The following is a 27,052-nucleotide window of genomic DNA, read 5'->3' as shown; positions in this document are numbered from 1 at the left end:
CACAAAACATTCTGTTCTTTACGGTCCTGATCAGTCTATGTGCTGTGGCACACACACATTCTCCCTATTGACAAGCTTTGTTCTGTGCAGAGATGCGCACTGATGATGCTTTCAGAGCAGAAAGATCTAACTATGTGGATAAATAACACTGTTAAGTACATTGTCATTTTTAGTCAAGCTATCACAGTGGACTCTAATCACACACGCTCACAGTACACCTCCAGTTTTTCACACTTGAATAAGCTGAGGTCGTAATTATTTTCCAATGGAATAGGAATCCAGAGCGCATCTACAGCTGTTTGATCTGACTGACACAGAGCTGTTTGCTGCAATTTGTCAGCTCACGTGCCTTTTATGTATATCATGATGCGCGGCACAGCCAATCGCTGCGTTTGACGGTGACAGCTGAGCTGTGACAGTGTTGTAACACAATTAAGAGACCGAGAAAAGCAGCAAATGGAACTCAAAACTCAAAAGGTGACCCGCTTTAGTCATGGCAGCTACACTGACTTTATTTAGTTAAGACTGAAAACACTATTGGGACAAAATAATGTTGTGTGACAGCTCAGTCATGTTTATTGACATGTGCATTTACTCCGCAGTTTGAAAGCACATGTCAGTATATTTTAGATAGCAGAGAAACGTAGACAAAAAGCAGGGCAATGAAGACAGCATAAAAAATTCAATCTCTTCTTCTGGCTTTGTAAAATAATAAAGAAATTTAAGATTTAACATTTCGATTCATACATTATCCATCGCGGTGACGCACTGAAAGTGGCACATTGACACGGTGGTTTGAGATGCTCTCCTCCACTAAGAAACATGGATCAGGTTTATCGGGTTATGCCCGTCCATCTGACAGTTGCAATGCTGCTTTCATCACTTGAGTAGAGAAAATCAATTTGCATTTGAGTTACAGCAAGTTGACGTTTTCACTAGACGCAACCAACGAGGTGAAACAAATTCATTAACAGGACACGAGATGCTCAGTTGTCTGTGCTGTGTTTTTGGACTGTTTTGAAGCCTGCAGCCTCAAAATCTGTCACAGTAGATGTAATTTTATATCACAGTAACACTGTATATCACCGTATAGTAATTGTCATGCAAAATCAATTAAGAAACAGCTTAAAATAACCATGCTTCATCACATTTGATTATTTTCTGAAACAAACAAATGAAAGCCTCAAAACAGTAAAACTAACTACAACAGGGATGCAATAGAGGCTCATTATCGCCGCCAGCTGTTGCTCTCACCTTACCTGAGTACGTGGTAAATCATGTGACCTCATGAGACAGCTGGATTGCTTCACGGTGCTGCTGCCCCAAATATATACCACAGACAATACAGCTGTTTTCTCATCTAAACTCTAGACAAACGTCCCCAGAATCAGGTGTGGACAGTGTCCAGAGTTTCACACATGTAGCACATTAGTCCACGTCAGACGCGTCCTCACCTACTGGAAATACTCTTGTTTGGTTTTGGTGAGGGTTGGCACCTGGGTAGAGCGTGCAGGAGGTGGAGGAGGACTCATCCATAATGACTGTTTTTGTATATGGAGTGGAAAACAGTGTACAGTCATGCAGAAAAGAGTATGAAGCAGCAAAAGTCAGAGTCACGTCATCAACACGCCTGAACACTGTGTAGCAGGTTATATGCAGGTTCATACAGCTTAGGGAGAAGTTAAACCACCAAGCGATCAGTGATGCAGCGCTTTTATTTTGCTTGTCATCTATGATGAATTTTTTATATTTGTAGTTTTAAGCAGCAGTGAATGAATTCTTGAAAGGTAATATAAACATGGTGCAGTGCTTGTTTTAATTGTATTTTAAGTGAGATTTTCCTTGCAGATTGCTTCGTTTTGCTTTGGAGAATTTTAATATAATCTGATACACATTGAGCTTGTGTGGCTTTTTATTTGAGCTACTTTTCTTTCATGGCAAGTTGATTGTGTCAATATGTACGATTGTGAAGTATTAATTGCTTTGTAATGCCAGTGTGTGAATGGATATAACTGAAGAAATTAGATCATTTCTCAGTTGCCTCTAAACAGCCTGTGGACTGGTTTCCATATAAAGGATGTTTTTTCAGCTGAAATGCAAAGGATTTGACATCAGCTGTGATCCTGAATGCCTCTCTGCTGCTCCCCTACGATGCCAACAGTGTCCAGCATGAGCTAATGCTAGATTAAAAATGGAGTCTAAGGTCAGCAAACTGTCCAAAATCCAAGCTAACATAACTGCAAAGCATGTGAAATATATTTTGGTTTTAGCTGCTTAATGTTCGCTAACGTTAGCTAGCTTGTACCGTCTTGAGTGGATGATGTCAGTGAATTCATCCTGACTCTTAGTCTAGTCTTGATCTGGCTGCTAAACTGACTGGCTGCCCTGTGCAAGTTTAGCAGCTAACATTACAAAGCAACCAACGTTAAATCGAATACTATCTGGAGGGGGATTGGTAGTTAGGCAGCCTGCCAACTTAATTCACCAGCTATCGTGAACCATGATACTAACTTATGTATTATTACAAATGCCGTTTGTTTTAGCCTACAATAAATGATGGAGCGGTACAAAACCAAGGTGTCTGTTTGCGTTTTACCTGCAGAGCGTGAGGCAAGGCAGGGGTGACAACTAGCTAACTGTAACCTAAGCTAAGCGTCTTTGGTTGTGTCGTGCTGTGGTTGATGAAGTGATTTACAAAGCGGCAAACTAGGTCGGATCATGGAGCCAATGGTCCAAATGAAATACAGGGATGTTATAGATGGTGACGTTATTCTAGATCTGATGAAGCTTGCTCGCACCTGCTTCAGTTTACTCAACAGCCATGGTCATTAATAACAAGGGTTTTCTGAAAGTTACACATGGGACCTTTAAGTAAGCTGTAAGGCTTAGTTTTGATGGAATTGTGTGTTTGGTGGTGAACTTTGCTGCCGATTTGAAGAAGTTGTCAGTGTTTTGTCTTCATAGTTTGAGCACATTAAAGCTTCTGGGAAACTTGGGGATTGTTGCTCTGTGGATGTTTGCAGTTCTAATGCTTTGTGTGCTAAAGACTGGATAACAAATGTCAGCTGTGTCAGCGTAACTTGAGCATCAGCTCTGCTGCTGGATGTGAGCAATCTGAGCGGACCAATTGATCTGTGCTCGTGCAGTTTCAGTGATCATCCTTTTGCGGTGCTCCCATCCATTAAACTATTTGCCATTCCTCATGCTTATTGTCAGTGCTGTGGCCAGGTTTCTCTTGACTGAACACTCTCCACTTCTTGGTTCTGCTGTTTGCTCCTGACTCAAGATGTATTGTGACTAAGTGAAACATTGCCTTTGCTTCTCCCTGGTTTAAGCCAATCTGCATGGACAGCCAGTTCTAAAAAATATGGCTTCCTTTTCCTCCCCCCCAGCAATGACATGTGATCACATCTGACTGTTGCTTTGTTCTTTGCTGATCTAACGTAAAGTACTTTTTGTGTCCACATTTTCAGACGGCAACTCCAAACTAACATGGCAGTCAGACTGTGCGATGTGGCTTCTCTGCTTAGAAGTGGTTCGTGGGCGCCTGAGCCTTGGACTGGGGTCTGTGGCTCTTCTTTTTTGAAATCATTTGACCAGAAGGCCTTGCTTTTCGTCTCAGTGCTCAGGCCATACCAATGACGCTAGCTCTCTGTCACATTTTGACGCTCAAATCAAATTCATCACATGTTCAATTTGGAATTCAGGCCCTTTTCTGGTTTTGTTCATGAACAGCTCCCATGTTGTTAATGTTTGACTGTATTGGTATGGTCTAACCCTGTCTGCTACTGTGATGTCTTTATCTAATTACTTTGTAGAATTACAGCTTTATGGCCTCCGTGCACAAATTAGTCAAAATGTGACTGAATAATATGCATCGTGGTGTGATTACACTGATCTGCACATGGTGAATCTGTTAATAAAGGATGACTCTTCATACATGAACTTGTTGCTGTTTGCCTTAAGTGATCACCATATCGTTTAAGGCTTGTTGTGCAATGCTAGCGTACTGATGGCTGCAGATTTGGCTGCTTACGTGCTTTGCATATGTAGTTTACTTTGCAGAATGAAATGTTTCCCTTTGGTCGCCACATTTAACTTTGAAAGATATGCTTAAACATGCCACTTACCAACTTTAATATTGCTTTATCAGTTGTTGAGCTTCTGACAGATTAATAGACTGTCACATTGCTTTCTCAGTAAAAAGTCTATTTGCCCAGAAGCAAAAGCAGCAATCATGCATAGCAGAGAGGGAATTATTGTGCTGCCCCCGCCCCCGCCCGCCCAAGCACACACGCTTGCACGCACACACACTATTTTCAACTTTATTTTTTTCCACCTGTGGTACTACTATAAGATTTAACATCTCACATTGCCAGATATGAATGGTGAAGGCACACATTTCCATAATTGAGAAGCCTGCCCCAACCTGCTGAGGGGGAAAAAGTATCGACATTCACAGCATCACAACTTCTGCCTTTTTAAACGCCCTCTAACGACCAGCGTTATGCTCTTACTTCTACTCTGCTACACTAAATTATGCTAATTCAGGATAAAAGAAAAACTGCAAAGTCTTTGACACAGCACTGTATGCTCCCTGCAACTTGGTTGCCTTAATGATGTTTTGTTTTGAGATTTAAAAATAACCAGTCATTAGTCATTTGGCAGACGCTTTTATCCAAAGCGACGTACATATGAATTTGCACACCGATGGCGCAGCATGGGGCAGTTCTGGGGTTCAGTATCTTGCCCAAGGATGCTTCGGCATGTGGACTGCCGAGGCCAGGGATCGAACTGCCGATGTCCTGATCAGTGGACGAGCGCTCTACCATTTGAGTCACAGCCGCCCAATATAATAATTTAATAATAATAATGATATAATTGAAAAGAAATCAATAATCCAACAAAACAATGTTTCAGTGTGTGAAGAGTGTCCTTTTTAACTGTTTTTTTTAATGAATTTTTTTGATGTGCATGTGGTTGTGACTTGATTTTTTTTCTTTCTGTCTCTTTAGCAGGTGATTGCTGCCATGGAAACACAGCTGTCCAATGGGCCAACTTGCAACAACACAAGCAACGGTCCTTCAACAATTTCAAACAACTGCTCCTCACCTGTAGAGTCAGGGAGCATAGAGGACAGTAAAACTAACTTGATAGTCAACTATCTGCCTCAGAACATGACCCAGGAGGAGCTGAAGAGTTTGTTTGGGAGCATCGGAGAAATTGAGTCCTGTAAACTAGTTCGAGACAAAATAACAGGTAACGATCTGTTTGCATTGCTATGGCTGGGTAATGGCTCGGGCCCAACAGATACTTTGTGCTCGCAATTTATTGGCTTCAAGTACGTGCGTTAATTCAGGGTTGGGAAATATTTGAACGACAATTTTTTTCCTCACTTATTAACCCCGACGTGAACCCAAATAATGTATCAGTGGGGCCCTGCTAGCAGCATTGTCCATGTCATAGCCTTGTCTGTTTATGCATGCACAGTATGTTGTTTCCTCGTTGTATATTTGACATGGTGCATCATGAATTATGGACCTTTTTACCCCCAATAAATGCAGAGGCCTTTGTCTTGAAAGTCAGCCAATCATTCCGCATCTCATTTGGGAGAATAGCAGGCACTGTCTTTACATAGTAGCCATCGTAAAAATGCCGAGCAGCAGCAGAAGGACTGATTTTAATTGCTGTATGATGCTTTAATATGTAGGGTAATATTAGTTTCCTCAGGGAAATTGGAAAGGATCATGTGGAATACAGAGTTTTCTGCTCAGAGGGTTCATTGCTGCTTTGCTGTGGGAATTTGAAGAGACTCAAATTTAATTTCATTCTTTATATTTAAGCAGGTAGAAGACTTGCAAATGGTTTCAGGTTTTACTGGGAGGAATTCAGCTCACATCAACTTTGTGACATGAGCTCAGGCTGCTGGGTTCTTACCGCTTGCTGGGAAGGTTACCTAGACCTTCCTCCATCTGCCTTTTATAATGTGGCCCGATGGTCAGACACGTGAGCGTCTCTGGCCTTTGAGGATGTGTGCACACATCTGTTTGTTTTGCATTTGGTCCTGAAACATCAGCGGCCTCAGGTGAGCAAACAGACCTTTCCATTGAGATGGAGGCCAGGGGGACTTTTTATTGAGAAGCACTGTTGAACTAACCAATAATTATAGATCATCTGTATTCTGAAAGTCCAAGGCAGTCACCTTCATTAAATTAACATGGAAGATGTGCGCTCAACCACATCTGGCTTTGAATTATTAATAATGTTTAATATTTCACACTGCTTTTGTATAGCTGACCAGTATTCACAAGTCTGTCTTCGCATGGTTGCTACTGTTCCGTACAGCTACTCACAGCTTCAGCTCTGAAAATGTTGTCAGGTGCTCCAAGTGTGTTTGGCTAAACGCTTTCTCTCCCCGCTATTCTGTAACGTCACTGTGCTGTCTTCTTTTAGGCTCTCTGTAAAAAGTGTTTCTATTATTGGTGCATTTATAGCAAAGAAGTGCACTATATGCAGAACCTGAGCTTTCATATTTCATCTCACTGGAAACAATCGTAGCAAGAGGGAGACCGCGAGTTAAGTGTGTGAGCTCTCATTATGTATTTACTGAGTTTCGACTTTTGGCATGCAGCGATGATGAAACTTGTCGAGTGTGTAGTCTTGCATGGAATAAATGCCCTCGTGAAGCCATGCATACAGGAAAGGCCTTTGATTGGTAATGTGTGAAATGGGTTGAGCTGAATTGACGAGTGATCCTCGTTTAGAATCCGTCTTGCACACGGTCTGCTTGGGTGATTGAACATAAACATGCTTGGCAGGTTGCATATTTAGAAAAGCACGTGTGAACGTAGCACTCCCAAGTAATTTAAGTGCAAGGCTCTATAGGAGTAAGTTGTTTGAAATCGGCCTGCCCCTGCGGCGGTACTGCATGCCCCCTTAAAGTGGGGCAGGAGAAACGTAGCTTCACATTTAGCAAGTAACATAACTAAACCTTTTTTGACCAGGACAACAATTTGCTGCAGGCCCTCTGATGACGTAAATTTTTAGAGACTAGTACTTGAAAATCAAGTTTTGATCTTTTGGGTGACCTGTAAACAAAATGGATAAACACATTAATGAGTAAACAAAATTTTTAGCGAAGCGTGGGTTCCCTCTCCGCTGCTGTCTGCGCGCCTGCTTGTTACTTCATAGCCACAGGTGATTTTAAAATGTGCATTAAGAGCAGAAAATAATTATGTCGATCCAACCGAAAACTTGACCTCGTAGACTTGCTCTCCTTTAATGTTGATTTAGATTTTCAGTCAGTTGTTTACGTGGCTTTGAAACATTTTGAGGTTTTTTTTATATATGATATAAATATAGATGTTCTCAGTCTCTAAAGTAGATTTAATCACCTCAGATTTCTTTTTTTTTTTTATTTTGGAGGGCAGTATGACAAAAGTTTAATGTATGCAGAAATCTAATGCATGTCTAATGAGACAATATTTTGTCTGCATACAGAGTCACTGTGGCAAATGATGTATAGCTGGAAAAACTCACCAGGCCAGGTCTGGCCCACACTACTCGGCCTCAAAAGGAGAAAAAAAAAACAATTGAAGGAAGACCGTTTGCAATGACGGCACATCAGTAAAAAGTCTCATTCATGTATAGGAAAGTAGAAATTTGCATGTTCATGTTATGGACATTAAAGCAAACCAGGTCTCATTTTTCTACCTTTTTCAGTGTCCCGAGCCATTTAAACGACCCACATCACATTGTCTCTTTTCTAGACCAAACCTAATGTCACATGTATTTTAATACAGACATATTTGCTACTGGGGACATTGAGTATTTTTCATTTTGACGTCAACAGTCCTTTTGTAAGAGTAACCTTTAAAAGCGGCAGTATCATTGTTTGCGATCATGTGTTCCTCTCAGGGATGTGCCCGTGCTGCCTTTGATGCCGTAGTAATTGTATGTCAGTTGTTTATCTGGCTTGTGCTCTGCCTTATGCAGCTCTCCTGTTCTAGAAAATCTCAGCTGTTGAGTTGAATAAAACTGGCTGCTCGATCTCTTGTTTACGTCCGTGTGTTAGCATCGCAGTCATGTTCGTCTCCGATCCGAGCGTCGGAGAGCAGCGCACGTGTGAAAATGTGTCATGTTGATTTCTAGCGTGCACTTTTCCAAGAATGTAATGCAGAGTATAGAATTACACAAATTTCACTTTGTTTTCAGAATGGGAGCCTCTGTTAGATTGGATTGAGGATGACAGTTGCAGCAGCATCTTTAGTGAAGCACACAGTGTGGATGGGGTCTGTTTACAGCACCATTCCAAAGACTCAGAGCATCAGTGGTGATCAGATTAGGAGTAATTAGACATGCAAAAACAAATTGCCTTTTTATTAAAGAAATACAAATTCAGCCAGCTGGAAAGGGTGAGTCCTTAGCTCCATGGCTGCCAGTGATACTTGTCAAACACGAAGGCAAATTTCTTCTAAGGTAAATGTATAAACAACCCTGACATAAACAAATTCAAACTTGTGTCTGTTTGGCGAAAGCAAATCCGAGCAGGACCGTTGTTCCAAGACTCGCTGAAGGAGCTGGTAAAGCTATTGCTTTATGTGCGAGTGTCAAATTTATTATGTGCCAAGATTTCATTTTCAGTCGTTTTTTGGTTTTTGCAAATTAAGGGTTTGCAAACCTGCTTTTAAATTCCAGGCCTGAGTCAGAAAAGGGTATCGGTCCCTGCTGTTGAGCAGTCGTTCCTGCAGGCGTTTTATAAGGCGTCCATTTAATGATAGAAGTTGTGGTTTGGATTGATCAGGGACCAGCTTTGCCCATCAAGAGGATCTAAGCAGCTATTGTGAGTTAAGCAGTTAAAGAGGCATTTTAAATTATTTTTAACTGATGCGAGCTTGAATTGGGGCGGGAAAAAACTGACTTCAAAAAAGGCCCTTAATGTTATTCAAAGCCTCTAAGTCATTTCTCAGGAATGATGCTCTGATTTCAGCTTCAGCTCTACATAAAACCCTATCCCCTCCAGACTGTGTTGCTTTTGTCTCTCCCTTGGCCCTGTGGCAATGGATTTAAGCCAGCCTACATCTGTGTACTGGTGCTACATCAGATGTTAAGTAATCACCAGAGAGATGCATGCTTCCTCTTTGCTTTAAATGTTCTCGCCTTGGCTGCTGCAGCTGCAGCAGCAGCAGCAGCAGCAGCTTAGTCTTTGTGTCATTTTCCTCCCACTATGGGCAGCATTAGTCTTTTACTGGAAGCTGGGTGCAGTTCTCTGTTTGAAAGTGCATCCTAGCAAATCTCCTCTACTCCTTAATGACAGCTGAAAGTGAACAAGTTGTTCGTTATAGCAGCATGTTCACAGTGGATCTAGCGAATGCTACACTTTCCATAGGAAGACATCACTATAAGGGGCGTAGTGTGCCCACATGCAGCGTGTACAGTCGAGCACAGCGAGGCAGGCCATTTACCCTGCAGGCTTAAGTAAAAGTGTCATTTCACCAGCTCATTTCAAAGGCTCAGCGTGTTTCTCCTGGCTATAACAGTCCCTGAGATGCAAGGTGAAATTAAGTTTATGAACTTTACTTGATCACAGCTGAACAACCCATGAGAGCAGTGACTCATGGTGGTAAGACCGATAAAGCGAGTATGGATACATTCAGAGTGTTGAGATGTGCACGAAAGTGAAGTTAACAGGAATGCTGCAGGCGGTTCCTGACAGTTGGGTGTCTGTTTATTTTCCTTACTGATACACCAGCGTGTTTATTTTGGGAATTTATATCAAATTTGTCACAATGCCACATAGACAAATTAATGTCTTAGTCTTAACGGTCTGCAGCAGTAAGAGCTGATGTAGCTAATGTGACAATTTTTAATGAGAAAAAATATGCAAGTATGGACCCTTTGTGGATTCCCGCACACTGAACACATCCATTCTCAGCCCTCTCTCTGGACACGTCTTGAGCTTAAATTTAATGTAAAGATATGAACTCCAAATCTAATCTCATCTAAAGTTTACCATAAAATTCGACTTGCTTATGTACCGTATTAATATGCTGAAGCTGCTTGAGCTGGTGAACTTGACCGGCAGTGGAATTGCAGAGAGACCCAGCAGTGTGGGTGGAGGAAATTGAATTGCCTCTGTGCACATAAAGAGTGGGTGTCAATCTATTGTACATTTTAGAGATAAACTGTAGAGGGAGGGGAACACATTGAGCCTCGGCTACTGCACAGTGTCAGAGATGAGCTGGTGTGAAAGCAGAGCAATTGCCTGTCGTTTTTAATTTCAGACGTGCTCGTCAAAGACTTGGTTTGAGAGTTTACTCTAGGTTGGAAGCCAAATAGATGTTTGTTGGAAATGGACTGCCGACCTCTGCCAAGTAGAAAATGAAGACTGACTGTTAATCTGTGTATTCAAGTATTACTGACACTTTGGCGTTGATGCCGATCCCCAGTGATTCATAAAGAAGGCACCTTTGTCCGATGTTTGTCTCGTTTCACTTCAGAGTGTGTGACCCTCTGTGTGTGTTCTGCTCTTGTGATTGCAGGCCAGAGCCTAGGCTATGGATTTGTGAATTACGTGGACCCAAAGGACGCAGAAAAAGCCATCAACACCTTAAATGGCTTGAGACTTCAGACCAAAACCATCAAGGTAAGATGTCATGTCAGGCTGCAACAACTAGTCAAATAGCAAAAAAGTCAAACGTTTGCTGGTTCCAGATTCTTAAATGTGAGGATTTGCTGCTTTTCTTTCTATTTATGATAGTAAATGAAAAGTCTTTGTGTTTGACTTGACAAAAGAAGCAACTTTCATTGTAACTTCTGTAACCTCTGGGAAATGGTGATGTTGCAGTTTTTCTTTTCACATTTTGTAGACCAAATGGTTAATTGTGACAATAATTTTCAGATTAATCGATAATAGAAATAATCATTAGTTGCAGCCCCGATGTCGTGTCATTTATTTTTAATCACAAACCGCCATCGACACGTTTCTTCTCATCGCCAGTAAGCAGCTTAATCAGACTGTCGTATTCAACTCGGTGTTACTGGTTGCAAAAAATCCGAGATATGCCGTTCATGTGGAGCTCTCCGGTTTGGAGTTGAAGCATAATGAGGCTGGAGAAATGTGGGGTGGAAAGGGAGCCTATTGTTAATCTGGGCACATGCAGCCTTGCCTGGGCCTCAAGTAGAGCAGAACTGTTTCTATGGTTGCATGTGCTGTAGCACTGCTGTATGCCTTTACAGGGAGGTGGCTGCCATTAGCATTCATCAGGCAATGTAGCACTCAATGTGCTGCTGGAAAAACTCATTTGCTTCATATAGTGCTGCAGGATTTGTGGATGGTGGAGCCAGATTATTAGATGTGATCTTTTTTCACAGTGGTCTTACAAGGAGCTCGCCAGATCCCTTCTCACGTCGGGCAGAGGGGTATTAGTGAAAATGTCTGTGAGCAAAAACACATTTTGTGAGAGAAAATTCATGTTTGAATAGCACCAAATTTGTGAGCTGTATGCTTGATTATTTCTGTATTTAACATTTGGATATTACTGACACCCATACCGCTTCATTCCCATGAATCAGACCGAACGCAGCTCTTTCTCTCCACCTCTCTTCCTCAGTTCATACCTCCTGAAAGTAGAACATGGGAGCTTTTTTTATGATTTTTTTTTATTTTTTTATCACACATCCAAACTCTCTAGCTGCTCTGTCAGAAGTGCAAATAAACCCCAGTGAGGTAGAGGAATATACTTTGCAAATATTAGCATCAAATGAAGTGTGAAGGTGAGACTGGGACGGAGGCGGGGATGAGGAGGAGGAGGAGGAGGAGTGAGGGAGTTGCCTGGCTGTGGGCAGGGAGCTTTAGCCTTCACGTGCACTCTGTCAGCCTTCCCTTCGGGCCGAGGTTGAGGCGGGGTGACCAAGTGGAATTGTTATCGATCCGAGAGCACAAAAAGGAATCCTTTTTTAGGGGGTTTAATTGAAGTGAGTTCATTTTTTCTTTCATACAATCGTTGCGTAAGGTTGCAGAGAAAGGCCTGGAATAGGAGCATTTAACACGTGTGACACTGTAGTTAAATACAGCCGTGCTGCGGTAATTGACAGTCGAGTCACAAGAAGCTGGAGCCACCAGACGGGAGGAGCAGGATACAGCAGGCTCTTGACTCTGCACTGTTTCTTTCTTCTCTCCCTCTGCGTGACTCTCTCATTTAGTCCTCCACAAAACCGTCCTCGAGCCATTCTCATACATCAGCTCCGAAATTTGGGCCGGAAAGGTTCCTTCTGCATGTTATCGTATAAACGTCTACATGACTGAAAATGGGATGGTGCGAAATGAATTTATGACTACTCGGGGGTGTAATGACGTATTGATCCGCAGGACGTGGTAGATGACTCTCTGGTCCCCCTCTGTTTTCTCGCAGTCGGCCGTGTTTATGGACAAATGCTGATTTATGCTGCATATCTACCGGCCTTGTGCTGGGGGGCTCTCCGAGGCGGGAATGGGCGCGATTAGTTTAAGAGGCAGCCACGCCGCTCTGTTGTCTATGAAAATTTTCAAGAAATGATAAATTTGCTTTTAAATGAGAGCTGTCTAGACAGGCCTGATGCTGCATCCATCTCTGTCAGGTTTCCAGCAGAGTTGATGGACTCAAAATGTGCCGCTTTAACTTTTTTCGAGACAGACTGATTTGTCACTGTCCATTTATCCGATGAGTTGCTATTAGGATGCGCTCGGGGAAGAAAAATAGGGTGACAGAAAACGAAGCACGCAAATTATTGCAGTGCATCACCCCATTGTTGTAGGACTCAAATGATTATAAAAACAATCATAATGGACAAAACCTGGAATAATAATGGGATGAATAGAGGTTTACAGCACAGGTTTAAACCAAATGTACGTTTTTGTTTTTTTTTTTTAATGCCATTTTCTGATTTTTGCATGACGTTCATGCTCCACGTCGACCAAACAAAAGTCTCATTACTTAAAAAAACACAGATTTTGTTCAGTGCCCTGACAGATGAGTGTGGTCTCTCAGGTGTGTTCAGACTGGTCAGGAAGCCCATTTTTGTTTTGCTTTATTTGAGCAAATTTAACCGCTGTGTAAGGTTTTTTTTTCAGCTTTTGTTTATTCACCACAAACAGCCAATGACCGCAGATATTGTGCTGTAGTGGGCACTGACTGTGTGTGTGTGTGTGTGTCTCTGTGTGTGTGCGCAGCAGTTCTGACTGATCCTAAATTCTTACCAGGACCTCCACCATCTCCTCTTCCTCCGTTCTGTAAAGTCCTGCAGTCTCACAGCTTTGGGATGAGCAAGAACTTTTGCTCAAGTTGAGACATTTTAAGATTGAGGAGAGGTTTATCACGTCGAGCCACCTGGAGCAAATCTGCACCTGCTAACGTTTGCATTTTACATCAGTTTTTACATCGCTGTGTGGAAAAAGTGTCCATTCATGCATAAAGTTAAGTCATAATAAAGGCTTTCATTTGAGCTAATTTTGTAGAAAACAGAAATTGAGCGTTGGCATTAAACAATTGTTGTCTGTAGCATTTCTAACTGAGAAACAAGTTTTATCAATACATTTTTATTCATGTGTTATGAGAACCAGTGTTTTCAGATTCCACAGTGTCATTCACGATTGGAAATTATGGGACAAACATTTGATCTTTTTTTTTTTTGCACAAGGTCATAGATGTGATTGCATCAGCAATTCAATTCGCTGTTTGTCAGATACACAGGAGGTCTGCATGACATGCGTGTGTTTAAAGTGAGCTCAGCCTGGTTAAATACGCCAGTGTTTACGTTCCCTGTGCTAGAAATGGGTCACAGCATCTGCTCCGCTGTTAGTTTAAACATACAAGGTGATCTCACTCAGCAGGTATGAGGGGTATGTGAGTATACTGCATGTGCTCAAGCTGGCGTACCCGTGGTCATGTGAGCCATCTCTGCCCGTAGGTTTCCTATGCGCGTCCAAGCTCCGCCTCCATCAGAGATGCAAATTTGTACGTCAGTGGCTTGCCAAAAACCATGACTCAGAAAGAACTGGAGCAGCTCTTCTCTCAGTATGGACGCATCATTACCTCACGCATCCTGGTGGACCAGGTGACTGGTGAGTAGAACATGGCGACTGCCCCCTCCCCTCCCCTCCCCTAGTTCCTTTTTTAGTGTGTCTTTTCTCCCCTCCCCTGACTCCCTAACAAAATGACACAGGCCTGAGAAATACATCAGAGGTATGAGGTCCCCAAAAATGCAATTTTCCACTAGAGGTGTTCATAAAAATGCATAGATGGATAGAATATGAAATGGGTATAAAGTAGCAGGACTCAATGCTTCATAATTTCTTTTTCTGTCCAATCTCCCCTCTGCCTGCGCTCACCTTCTCTGGCTTTCTCCCTCTTTCTCTCCCCATCCCCAAGGTGTACATGCAATGCCTGTTTCATGGCAAGAAATGAAATGCATTTAGAGCAGTTATATTCTCTATTTCTCAGCTGTCATGTGGAAGCAGAACCCTTATGCAACGCTAATAAACAGAATCTTTCACCGAGACGTTCCCTCAGTGGTCCTGTCCCCGTGTGCCTCTGAAACCTGTAATATTCGGTCAGGCATGCATTATGGGAATGGTTGTCGTTATCTTTCTAACGTAAAACCACTTGTTTTTGGAGAATTCAGATTTTCTTTAGTAATAACGAAAGAGTGATCAAACTAAGAAAACACCAAAATCCAACACAGGATTGCTCACAAACTGACAAACACTTAATACAAAGTTCTGGCACGTCTTTTGATGCCTTTTGTAATTCAGTGGCTCTCGAGGACAAAACGCATACAAGGATTAAATTCAAACATTGTGGAACTGCACTCCACATCAAATGCTGCAAAGACCAGAATGCATGCAGAAGGCACAAACCCTCAGAGAAATGCACTTAACAAGAAACAAAGTAAAAGTCAAAATGACAAATGTGCACGCTCGAGTGACGGATCCTTTTTGACTTGGCAAAGATACTGGAGCTCAGGGCTGATTGGTGGGCAGCGGGAAGAAACAAGACCAAGAGCCAAAGACATGCACGGATGTCCCAAGAGGCATCATGGTAACATCGTGTAGGTAGTTGATAAATCAAAGGTATAACACTTAAATTAACTTTAAGGTCTGTTTGCTGCAATCTGTTATGTCAAGGGTTTATGAAGTGGGGTATTTTATTCAGAATGGGAATCGATAAGCAGCTTGATAACGTTGATTCTCTTAATTCCTGATCAGCTGTTTTTTTTTATCCCTCACGGTCGGTAAGCATGGAGGGTTCGAGTGTCTGGGAGCTGATGGGCGAGTCGAGCTCGCTGTGGCAACAGTCTGCCTGTCGTCACCTAAAATGGATGAAATGAGAGAATGAATCTGCAGCATTGGTTTTTATTTTGGTTTTTAGTGAAAGAGAAACATGTGGGGCACCGCGGTGGCTCAGCTGATAGAGCATTCGATTCTAACCTGCAGCTCCCCGCTGAGCTTTACCCCCCATCCATCCTCAACATCCATCCAAGTGTAATAAAGGCAAAATGGCCAAAAAACGGCTCAGCCTGTCTGTGCGTAGTTGGTGTTATTTACCCTCATTGTAACCGTTGGGAAGCGGGTGTCAAATACGTGGCATTCGTGGAATTTAAGCTCATGTTGAGAAGAAAGACGTTTCAGCGTATTGTTGGTGTTTTCAGCCTGACTTGAAATTCATTTTACAGACATCATAGCCAGCATGAAACGAAGCCACCCTTCGGACCATTTCCTCCTGTCTGCCGTAACTCATCCCAGTTTCCAGCATCATCGTTTGGCATCATCGTGTTGCAATATGCAACTGTGAAAACACATGCCAGCACCTGGAACCTGTTCTCGATTTTCTTCCCTAGGTTTTACCTGAAACAGCGAGCTAACTGTACAGAAAACTAATCTCATAGGTAGATAATAATGCTAAGTTGCTAAAGCCTTTTCAGTCATTTATCACTTCCTTACTAACCAAAACATCTGAAGTTTGACTTAAAGTCCCCCCGTGTCTCTTGGCACATTGCGCATGTCATGATCTTCAGTCTTCGTCTCGTCCTCCCTGCTGCCCACCAGTCTACCATGCTTAGAAAGCTTGGCGTTGTTACTGGTGCTCACTCAAAATGCGTCCACCTCTTCACCTCCACCATTTTTCTCTTGCAGCACATTTCTCTTGTGCTTTTTGATTTTGCAGTGGGTCACTAAGGATGTTTGTGCTTCTGCCTCTTGTATTTTTCTGTTATTTGTTGGTATTGATCAGACTCTTTATCTGAGAAGTTTTCTGACTTCTGGCAACACTTTGTAGCATAGCTGGACGGTGATGTGAATTTTAAGAGGCCCCACGGTTTTTAAAAGGTTTGGGTAAAATAATCATGATTAGATGCCGTAATCACACCACTGTCAGGGGAAAAATTAAATGGTAAACAAATTTTTTGACCCCTAAACGAGTGTTTCAGCAAGTTCACGCTGCAGATCATTACTGGATGTTTACACGGCTGTCAAGAGGACTTAACTGAAATGTAAATGTACTCTCCTCAGGTGTCTCCAGAGGGGTCGGCTTCATTCGTTTTGATCGGCGGGTTGAGGCCGAGGAGGCCATCAAGGGCCTGAATTGCCAGAAGCCGCCTGGTGCCGCCGAACCCATCACAGTCAAGTTTGCGAACAACCCGAGCCAGAAGACCAGCCAGGCACTGCTGTCCCAGCTGTATCAGTCACCCAATCGAAGGTACCCAGGGCCCCTCGCACAGCAGGCACAACGCTTCAGGTAAAAGGGGCACACCAAAAAAAAAAAAAAAAAAATCTGATCTGAGCCGAGCCTCCTTAATCTAATATCTGAGGCTTTTTGAAATTAGCATTTGTCTCACAGCAGTATTATAAAAATATTCTGTGTTGGAGCTCATCAATACTCTAGACAGAATAATTCATCTCCATATTCACATCTTTGCTGTGTTCCTCCTGTTGCAGATGTAGGCCTACGACACAATTGGGCAGATTTTGACAAATATGAAAATGAGATGAGCAATACTCTGGTGTAAAAACAAAACAAAAGATGGAGTTTATTTATTTTTGGCAATTGGCCTGTTTGATGCTCATAAATGTGGAAATTAGTCAATAAGTTAATTAGCTTTGCAGTGCACTGATTAACCTCAGTGGTATGCAAAAAAAATGAACTGAATGCCTCCTGTTGGCTTGTTTAGGCTGAATACTGATTAAGGAGTTCAATCAACAGGTCAATAAGGACGTGATCGGCACCTGATCAGCTGACTTCATGTATCAGAAATATTACTCATCTCTGTCATCCTGTCAAACTGCATCGTCACCCTCATGAAAAGCTCCCTTCATCATGAAATTAACGCGATGTTGCCGTTTGTTTTTTAGGTTGGACAATCTGCTCAACATGGCCTATGGTGTCAAAAGGTAAATTGGTTTTCCTCTTTTAGATTTCCCACTCGGTTTTAATTGATCCTGAGGGAAATTCAGACCCACCGTGAGGGGAGCTGGGACATTGTTTTTCTCCTCAGGTTTATTTTTTCCTGCATGAGCTCTTGGCAACATTGCGTAGGTAGTTAACGCTGCATAAGGTAGCGCTGATTCAATATGAGGAAGAATGCTTTTGTGTGCATGCGTTCGTGTTCCCCTGTACAACAAATATGTACTTAATCCAGTCAGTGTGAGTGAATCAGGCTGTTTGTCTTAACAGCAAGTGATGATGTAAACATTGAGCAGAGAGGTAGACGTGTATATGTTCCATGAAGGGAGGGCCAGAGCCACATATGCTTCTAGGAGCCAGTGATGGGTGTCACTAAAGACTTCCTGCTCCACTGACCTCAGACGGTCACGTTCCCCTCAGCTGCTGGAGGCTGGACTCTCGGCGGCCGATGCTGTAAAATTGCTTTATCAGAGTTATTCTAAGTCGTAGTTTTTAAATCCACATGAGCGCATTTCCACCACATGCACAGGGAGAGCACGTCGCAGATCTGCAGCAGCATCAAATGCAAGACCGTCTGAGTCTGAAGCACAGAGCGAGCACACTGCACAGATAGAGCTGGACTGTGCTGCTCAGCAGAGACTGTAATCATTTCACATTGTCAGTTACCTCCAGCGTACCTGCATATACGTGGATACTGTTTATCTGCTCAGTGCCCACGATGATGGCCGTCTGTCCTATCAACCAGACTCGACAGTATACACTTTACTCGCTGATGTACATTTCCATAAATTACAGATGAGCAGTCATTTGCGCTTTAAGCTTAATTTTGACTGGTAATTTTGTAATGTGTCTCTCTCTAGATTGAAGTTAGTGACAGTGATGCACTGAAGTGCTTTAATCTTGACATAATGTCACAACATGTCTAGATTAAAGCGTTGTCTACGCTGCTTGTCTACATAACAAAGGACAGACTTTTACAATCTCTTACTTGCTATTGCACAAAATTGCATACTTGTATTTTGAGCTCCATACTCTTACCTTGATCTATTATGGACAGCCCTGTCCTGTTTTAAACTTTGTTGCGTCAGGCGTCTTTCAGGATTCACCAGGATACCAGTTTGTCTAAGTTCAGTTTTATAAGAATGCCTTCCTCGAGCATGATTGAAGTCCAATCCCCTGAGAGCTCAAAGGCCCATCACCAGCGACAATAGACTTGTGATTTCTCTTCTGCCCCGCTCGTTGGCTGACGTCTTCGTTGCCAAATCTCTCTCCGTGTCCTTGATGCTGGGAGCACACCTGTCATGGTGGATGTTCCCTGAGAGGCCAACTGGAGCAGCTAATCTAATGTGACACCTGCTGCAATAATTCATAGGCTTTCCATGCACTTTGAATTTTGTTTCTTCAAACTGCAAAACCACATTTAGCAAAGGCCGGGGCTTTTATATGCCTTTTTATTCCAGTCTCGGCACAAACTTCACCTTTTTATTCAGTTATTTGTTCCGGTTTTTATTGTGATTCGGCACTTTTTTTGTTTCTGCGAAAGTCATTTGGTGTTCCTGTCCTGCTCAAAAAGCAGCTACGCTTCCTGAGAGAAGTGTGAAAAGCTGGATCCGTCATTTCTACCTCTAATCTGAGAGCGTGCATCCATGTTGGCTGCATGTTCTGCCCTTCCCGCTGCTCACTCAGAACGACAGCACAGCTTTTCTTTAAGCTTCATAACTTCCAAAAGAATATCTTGAACGTCCGATGTCTAAAACGGAGCGTTCTGAGATGAGAGGAGGCCGTTGCGCTGTGACTGTAGAAGCAACGTAAACACTGCTCCTCTCAGCAGAAGCATGGCTGCTGCTGATCTCTGGAGAGACTTGTCAGATTCTGTTAGGCTTGTTGGCACGATCTCTTGTCTCATAAAAAGGCCCGTTTTGTCCTCATTTTGGCTCTCGCTTTGAACCGTGTTACCTTTTGTCTTTTACAGCCGGTTCTCCCCCATGGCCATTGACGGGGTGACCAGCTTGGCTGGCATCAACATCCCGGGGCACGCGAGCACTGGCTGGTGTATCTTCGTCTACAACCTGGCTCCAGACGCAGACGAAAGCATCCTTTGGCAGATGTTTGGGCCGTTTGGTGCCGTCACAAACGTCAAGGTTATTCGCGACTTCAACACAAACAAGTGCAAAGGATTTGGTTTTGTCACCATGACTAACTACGACGAGGCAGCTGTGGCCATCGCCAGCTTGAATGGATACCGCCTCGGGGACAGAGTGCTGCAAGTCTCGTTCAAAACCAACAAAACACACAAAGCCTAATACCCACTGAGATTGTTTCTAGAAAACTCAGCAGAAAACGGAATCAGAAAATGGAAGCGCATCGACCGTAACTTTCTACATTAGTAAAAACGGCTTTGTAAATCAGTGTTACGAAGAAAAACAATATTTAGCGTCCAACAATGTGATTTTTCTTTCTTTTCATTGCTACGCTTTGAATCTTCTCTATATACTTTAAAACAGGAAAAAAATACTGCAGGTTTTACTGCCTGTGATGTTGAATTCTCTTGCTGTCTTTACAGATGGACCATCTAAAACATTACTATAGGTTTTGTCATTTTGTTGCACATCTGCTTTGACGTCTTGTAAGGTTATGTGTAGTGATTTTCTTTGTATTTTTCTGTGTCCTGATTTGCCTTAGGTGCGTTATGCCTTCAGTGGTTAGCGAGTACTTATTTTGAACTATATGCAGTTATGTTGATTTTGTAAGTATTCCGTTCATTGTAATATGAGTTGGTTATTGGTTGGCTGCATAATGTTGCTTATTGTAAACTTAAAGGATAAAAGACAAAAAAAAAATTCTTAAAGCAGTACCTTGCCAAAGAGCTAAGAACCTCTTTGATGTGGGTTTAAAAAGCATCTATTTTTATAAAAAGAAAAATTTGGAGAAACTTTTTACTGGACCTGGAACAAAATATTTTGACTTGGATACTTTGAGAAATATCTTCATATGACACCTTGCGAGCTTTTGAACTTTACAGGAAAGTTTGCAGTGGTTGAAATTTCTGGGGAGATTTATGATGTAAAAGATACCTTTTGAGATCTTTGTATTATCTTTAGATTATAGAATCAATGGCAGTGCTGGTTTCATTTGTAAAGTCATCTGTGGGTCCCCCTGTCATCCTGGTTGTTACGACTAGCAACTCGCTTTCTGATTTGATTTGGAAACGGACAAAAATACAAAGGTTCATCCGCAAAAACCTGCATGCAAAATTATAACGTGGAGATATCTTAAAAGGTAAATGGGGGATAAAAATCAGTTCTTCCTAAAGGATTCCCTTCAGACAGAGCTCATGGTGTTTTGTGGTGTACCTACAATATATCATTAGACTGATTTTGTCTTAATATCAACCAATGAGGGTTTTTACATACTTTGTATGGAAGATTGAGGACAAGCTGATGAAGGCAGCAGCTGAAGAAAAACTAGTCTGAAGAATAGAACGGATTACTCCTGAGCTTCGAGCTGTGTAAATAACTCCTTTTTTTATGTTGAGTATTTGGCAGACTTCTTTCGGTTCTCGTTTGGACTTCATCGGAAAGTGTGATATTCTATATATCGTTTTTTTCTTTCATGGAGTATGTAAGGTATTTTCATTTTGGATATGAACCTTTTTTACATTGAGTTTGCCTTCAGTTGAAATACTTGATTTGTTGTCCCATGGACTAGCAGTGCATCAGATTTGTTGGTTGTTTGGTCTGTAGATAGTCTTGCTTCGTAAGAAAAAAAAAAAAAAGGTATTAAGAAACTATAGACATATGTTTTGTTTTTTATATATAAACATTATAGATATATATTTATGTGGTAAAGAATGGATATAAACCACAGTTTTGAACTATTTGATTAGTTTTTCTTTTTTTTTTTTCATACTCATATATATACGTAATGCATATAACCTGTCTTTAAAATCGTAAAAAGGTGTATATTGCTTTATTCACTTTGGGGGAAGGTCAGTGACGCAGTTCCATTAATGATCGCAAAATTGGTTGCAAGAGTTCGTGTAACTCAACTTGAACAAACAAACGGAGGCCAGTGGAGCCTTAGATGCACTGCACCTGCATCCTGCTTGGTATTTAAACCAATTACTAGTCATGCTTCCCCTTAAATGAGCAGTGTGCTATGCATTATATAATTATCTTTGCAACTGCTTTTTCTCGTTTATCTATTCCTTCTTTGTGTTACTTGTAAAAGTTAAATTTAAGTCTAGATCAGTTGTGATACTTGCTGCTGTGGGGTAGAGGCGACGTTTTTCACGCCTGACCTGTCATTGTAGAGAATAACTTTTCTTTTTGTAACTTCTTCTTCATGATTATTTGGTCTTGACAAATTGTGCTGATGGTCTGGCGTGAAAAAATGCCACCTCCCGCCCCTCTTATCTCAATTCTTGGTATGAGAATGATTATTTATTTGTATAGTCTGACTTGGTTCACAGCATTTTTGGAATAGAATATCTTTTGAGTATTTAAAAAGGATGTACATGTTCTTTACTTTGTGTTTGGATACTTTGGATTTTTTCCATGTTCAGTACATCAATAAATAAGTTGAAGGGCAATACAGCTTCGTGAATGGATCCCATCATTCCCTTTTTTCCTGTTTAGGCTCAATTTAACATGTAAAAAAAGTCAGAAATTCTGTCTTGTTGCATTTAAATAGTTCAACTTTTTGCTTTTCTCCCTTTAAAACAAAGTTGGCCAAATGCACCTTTTTTAAAGTTTTGACATTTTGGAAAGTATTTGCTTTCCCTTTCTGATGTAATGCTCATGGTAAATATAAAGCTCCAGCTGTTAGTGTAGCCTAGCATGGACTGGAAGTAGGTGGAAACAGCTCACCTTACTCTGTCTTAAGGTTTAAAAAAAAAAAAAAAAGGTCAGACACCTCTAAAGCTCACAGGAGTCGCCTTCTTCAAAGAGATGAAACTGAACAGGTGTAGTGCGTTCATTAACGAGCTTTTTTGTTTTTTCTTTTTTAGGCCTTTGGTTCGAGTCAGGCTCGCTGTTTCCACTCGCTGCTGTAGATTAGCTAACGATTTGATGGCATCAGTCTTCTCATCTGTCAGCAACCCAGCAAATAAGTCTGATTCACAAAATGTCAAACTGTTCTTCTGTTACTGACGTGCCTCACTCTGTCGTTCATATTAGCAGTCTTTATTTTTTTGCTCCTTTGTAAACTGACATCGTTTTGCTGTACAGCAGCTGTTAGAGCACAGCTCTAATCAGTGTTTGGTCGTCATCGTCACACTGGTTCACTGCTTCATGATGTAGAGTTGAATCTCAGATTGTAGCTTGTGTCTGTCCCTTTCATTGCACAGCTGCACCGTAGTTTAAATACTTTTAACTTCAAATACGTGAGCACTTCTAATCTGTTCTACCTCCATAGATAATTGGGCCACAGTTCAGGTGCTGGCTTGAATGTGTTGTCACAAAGAGCAGCACGAGGCTTGAAGGAAGAAGCCTGATATAGAGTATTGATTCCCCCCCCCCCCCCCCTTTTTATATATATATATATATATATATTTTTTTTTTTTTATCTCATGCTCCACTTGAGGTAGACAGCCTCGTTGAAGAAGAAATGGCCTGCTTTGAAGTGTGCTTCCCTGCTGCGCAGCCACCTCACACTGCCCGACTGTCATTTTAGGGGCATTGCAAGGACGCAGATGGGAGCCGCTGAAGAAACCACACTGCCTTTTTGTAAAGAATGCTTTCAAGTATTCACTGTATGAGGGGAAAAAAAAAAAAAAAAAAAAAAAAAGTTCCAGCACGTCGCTCAGTTTAATGAAAACAATATTTATGGCATGCACAATCATGTAGTCATTTTAGCACTCTGTTTGGCTAGCAGAAGATAAGGAGGCTAATCTGCGCGCTGCTTAAAAAGCTTTCAGAGTCCCGCCGATATTTACTGTTCCATTAGCCTGCATGTTAGACCAGAAGTAATCTTTCCTGACAGCAGTTTCTACTATGAAAGGAGTCATTTGTGCAGTTTAAAAGCATTCCGCATGTCAGTGTTAAGGTTGCATGGCACTTCTCGGGTTTGTTGTGCTTTACTGGAAACAGATACTGATGCGAGGGGCTTTGGTTGAGTGACAGCATGTTTGTTCCTTATCTGGCATGTTTGAGCTGAAACTGGTCTTATCGTGGCAGACAAGTTGCGTGATTCTCTCGCTATATGTTGTGATTACACGCTGCGAGTAAAAATAGGATTAGCCGTCAGCAGTTAATGGCCATCACAGATGAGTTGGTGGAAGTTGATGTCGCGTCCTTCTCAGTTAGTTGACGTAAAGAAACTGATTTTGAGTCAGTGGGTTTCCTCCTGCGGCGCGCTGAGTCATCAGGGTTTTGACTGCTGCTTAGAAATTACTTTGACTCCTTTTTGAATGCTTTGGACAAGCAGTCATTCAGATCGCAAAACGGGACGAAAATGAGCTTTTAACTTTGAAGAGGACACCGTTTTATCCCGAGTGACGTCTCGGTGCCTGTTGTGCAAAGGCCAAAATATTAAATTGTGTTTTGATGGAAAGTGCCAAATCCAAAGGAACCCAGACCATGAAGGGAGGAAACGTCTCATTACCTCGCTGTGGCAGTGGCACCATCTGGTCCGTCTACCATCTGGTTTTTGTCAAGTGTACTGTACCCCCACAGCCCTGTCAGGTGAACTCAGGCACCCCTTCAACCTGTTCGAAATGTGTTCATTTGAGCTGACTTTGAGCTGGATGTCATTTGTCACTATTAATTACATAAAAGTGAATATTGTTACACTTTCCTGCAGTCAAAATGTCAGCGTTTAGGTCGGTTTGGTCCAGTTTGCATTCATGGTCGGCCTGCTGGCACTTTGAGTGGCAGAAACGCACGATTCAGCCGTTTATCCAAGCAAACTGTTTCATTATGCAGCTATTTCTATTACATCAAGGAATCGAAACTGGTGATTCATTTCCTTTAGTGAATTACGTGTAATTCAAATGTAACTAAGTTTCTTTTAGCCACCAACCATTTATCCATTACTGTTCCCTCGCTAACTATTATTACATTTGTAACTGTTTAGATGTCTCTGTTTGCTAACTAGTTCACACACTTTAAACTGCAGTCAAATATTCAGGTGTCAGAGTTCGGGGGTGTCGGAGTTGTGAAGATATATTCTTTTTAATCAAATTTTGAGTACTCTGGTTTGGAATAACTGGTCCATGTAAAATGTGGTTGGTGCTGTTCGCTTTTTTGCACTTTCTGCACGTTGCTTGCGTTTTGGAGGCTATTAAAAACCTTTATTCTGTGTGACCTTCATGTACAGTAGCTGTAAAGCGATGCAGCTTTGCCCTGCAGTTCCCACATGACCAGCATGTAGAGGTTTCAGCTCCAGCAGTGCGTCCTGTGCACATTTGCCTTATCCTACATTTCAGCATGTGCTAATGAAGAAAAGGGTCACTCTATTATCATGCCACCTATTTGCTGCTGTCACCACCCCATTGCACTTGTAAAACCTATGCTACATAACAGGAGAGGAGATAAATAAAATATGTTGTTCATTTTGTCCAGACCTGCTGACGCCAGCAGGCTCACGTAAACATATTTGCATATATGGTGCGACTGCTGATGTGATTTATGTTACAGCCCACCAGGTTTTCTATTACACTCGTTTAAAATGTGCACCGGTAGTTGGATTGAATCCTGTTTAGATTCCACAGTGACACTGAAGCACAAAGGCCCTTTTTCATCTCGCAGTTTTCTCCTATTGTGTAAGTTGAGAGCTCGCATTCTTGCTCAGGTAAATGGGATAAATAGGTCTGTTAATGACAGAGATGTTTGTACTTGTGAGCACAAGAGCGACAAAATCTGCACCAGTCGGAACACCAGCAGTCTGCATCGCGGCAAATTCCTCGCAAGGGCTGCAAAGGAAGCTTTATGAAAACATCTGGACTGAGATCCTGGAGGTCAAACATGAGTCAGTGAAAAATAATAAAACCCAACCATTAAAACATTCAATTAATAACAGATAGAATGGCTTTAGTTGGCGACATTGTTCCCCATTAAGCAGTTTTTCCTTACCTGTCCTCCAAATCCAATTTTCTTTGTCTGTCTTTGTCAAGCTCTGCCGTGTGTCCGCTCCGGCAGGCTGACAGCTGTGATTCAACGCAGCGACAAATATATCTGAATGGGAGTTCACCGGAGTCCTTTTGAAACAATGAAACATGGCGAGATGCATCATTTCCTCTGTGTCACAGAACTCAGCCCCGGTAGATACAGTTTAGTCATTTCCAAGCCAGAAGTGGGTCGGATTGAATCGACAGAATGGAGGATTAAATGTTTTTATTTTCACCACATGAACCAGACGAGTTCCACTCTGCATGTCCCAAACATGTCGAGACAGAATAACGCTTCACAGAGCCGGTGGAGATTCATCAGTTACTGTTTTTGGCTGATTAGCAATCATTATTTGAACTTAGCGTTTTAAAATGTGGAAGTTTTTATTTTTGCGCGTGCAAAATCTGCTAAGCAAGGAGCAAATCTCTCTGCTTGACCCTCCAGGTTAAAATGCATTTGTGTCATTCATCTGGCTTTCCTCTGATAGACAGTGCGCTCCATGCTCACTGAGTATTTGTCCTCTGCAGAACATTGTCTTTCATCCACCGATGAAACGCTCTTGAGCATTTTTAATGAAAAGGCCTTTAAGCTGATTGGGGTGGAGTGGATGAATAGTGGTCCTTTATGTGACTTGTATATGATCCCTTTAATGGCCCGGTGTCACGGATAATTCACAGGTAGATTCACAAGTGCCTTCTCTTTGTGTGAGGTTCTTCCATTAAGCATGGCCTGAAATATTCTTTTTAACGAGCGGTTACAAAGGGTTAGACGCGTCGCACCTGTCTGTTTAAGAGGATAAGTGGTGATCAGCGGTGCTTGTTGATTGCGCACAAATTCAAATGATTCAATTGCAAAGTCGAAAACAGGGAAATGGAGTTAAAGTAGCGTTTTTGTCCAGCTTGAAATTAATTAAATGTTGGAAGTTCAAAGGAAGCACGACCCCCTTTTTTTATGCACCACATGCAGAAATGTCCCTCTGTCCCCGCTGCCGCTGACAGAACCGCCATGTGGCTTACACAGTGTACTACACAATGTTGAATGCTTCTCTTTTGCATCATATTTCCATTTTTCAGACATCAAAGACGTTCGGCTCGGCGGAGGACCTTGTTCTGCTGTCTTCCTATTTCTTGCAGTGCACGGTCAAACATGTTCAGTGATTGGATTTAAGTTCTTACATCACAAATGGTTGGCGCTTGGCTTCCTCCAGCCCTGTCAGATCAGCACTGACTTCCATCAACAAGCATCATCTATCTTCTCTAACGACTCTTAACAGGGCTCCATGTTATTCTCCCTATGAGGCCTTGGCACCTCCGTTCCATAATGAGGCAGTGAAGAAAAGGGGTGCAGATTAGAATAACAGCCTTAACTAATCCATAACAGGCCGATGAGGCGCCACGTTTGGGGGAACCGTGTCATTTCTCATTTTGCAGTGCCGTGGCAAAATCTCTCTCTCTCTCTTTCTCAACCCCCACGCAAAACAAGCCCCGAGAATAGCGGCGGTGGCAA

General features: G+C 42.1%; 1 protein-coding gene across 3 annotated transcripts in view; it reads left to right on the top strand.

The window, feature by feature from the left end:
• Window positions 1-22,033, top strand: part of elavl2 (ELAV like neuron-specific RNA binding protein 2) — a 33,748-nt gene extending 11,715 nt beyond the window's left edge. The window contains exons 2-8 of one of the 3 annotated variants that reach the window (XM_076725395.1): window positions 3,474-3,564; window positions 5,016-5,259; window positions 10,542-10,645; window positions 13,948-14,101; window positions 16,547-16,772; window positions 17,387-17,425; window positions 19,411-22,033. In XM_076725395.1, coding sequence (XP_076581510.1) covers window positions 3,493-3,564; window positions 5,016-5,259; window positions 10,542-10,645; window positions 13,948-14,101; window positions 16,547-16,772; window positions 17,387-17,425; window positions 19,411-19,741 — 1,170 coding nt within the window. In that variant the 5' untranslated portion in view covers window positions 3,474-3,492 and the 3' untranslated portion in view covers window positions 19,742-22,033. The remainder of the gene's footprint in view (window positions 1-3,473; window positions 3,565-5,015; window positions 5,260-10,541; window positions 10,646-13,947; window positions 14,102-16,546; window positions 16,773-17,386; window positions 17,426-19,410) is intronic. The other 2 variants (XM_076725396.1, XM_076725397.1) reach the window with 2 other exon arrangements.
• Window positions 22,034-27,052: the final 5,019 nt, after the last annotated feature.

This window comes from Chaetodon auriga, chromosome 24 (assembly GCF_051107435.1).
Source record: "Chaetodon auriga isolate fChaAug3 chromosome 24, fChaAug3.hap1, whole genome shotgun sequence".
NCBI lineage: Eukaryota > Metazoa > Chordata > Actinopteri > Chaetodontiformes > Chaetodontidae > Chaetodon > Chaetodon auriga.
This window is presented reverse-complemented; position numbering and strand designations above follow the sequence as displayed.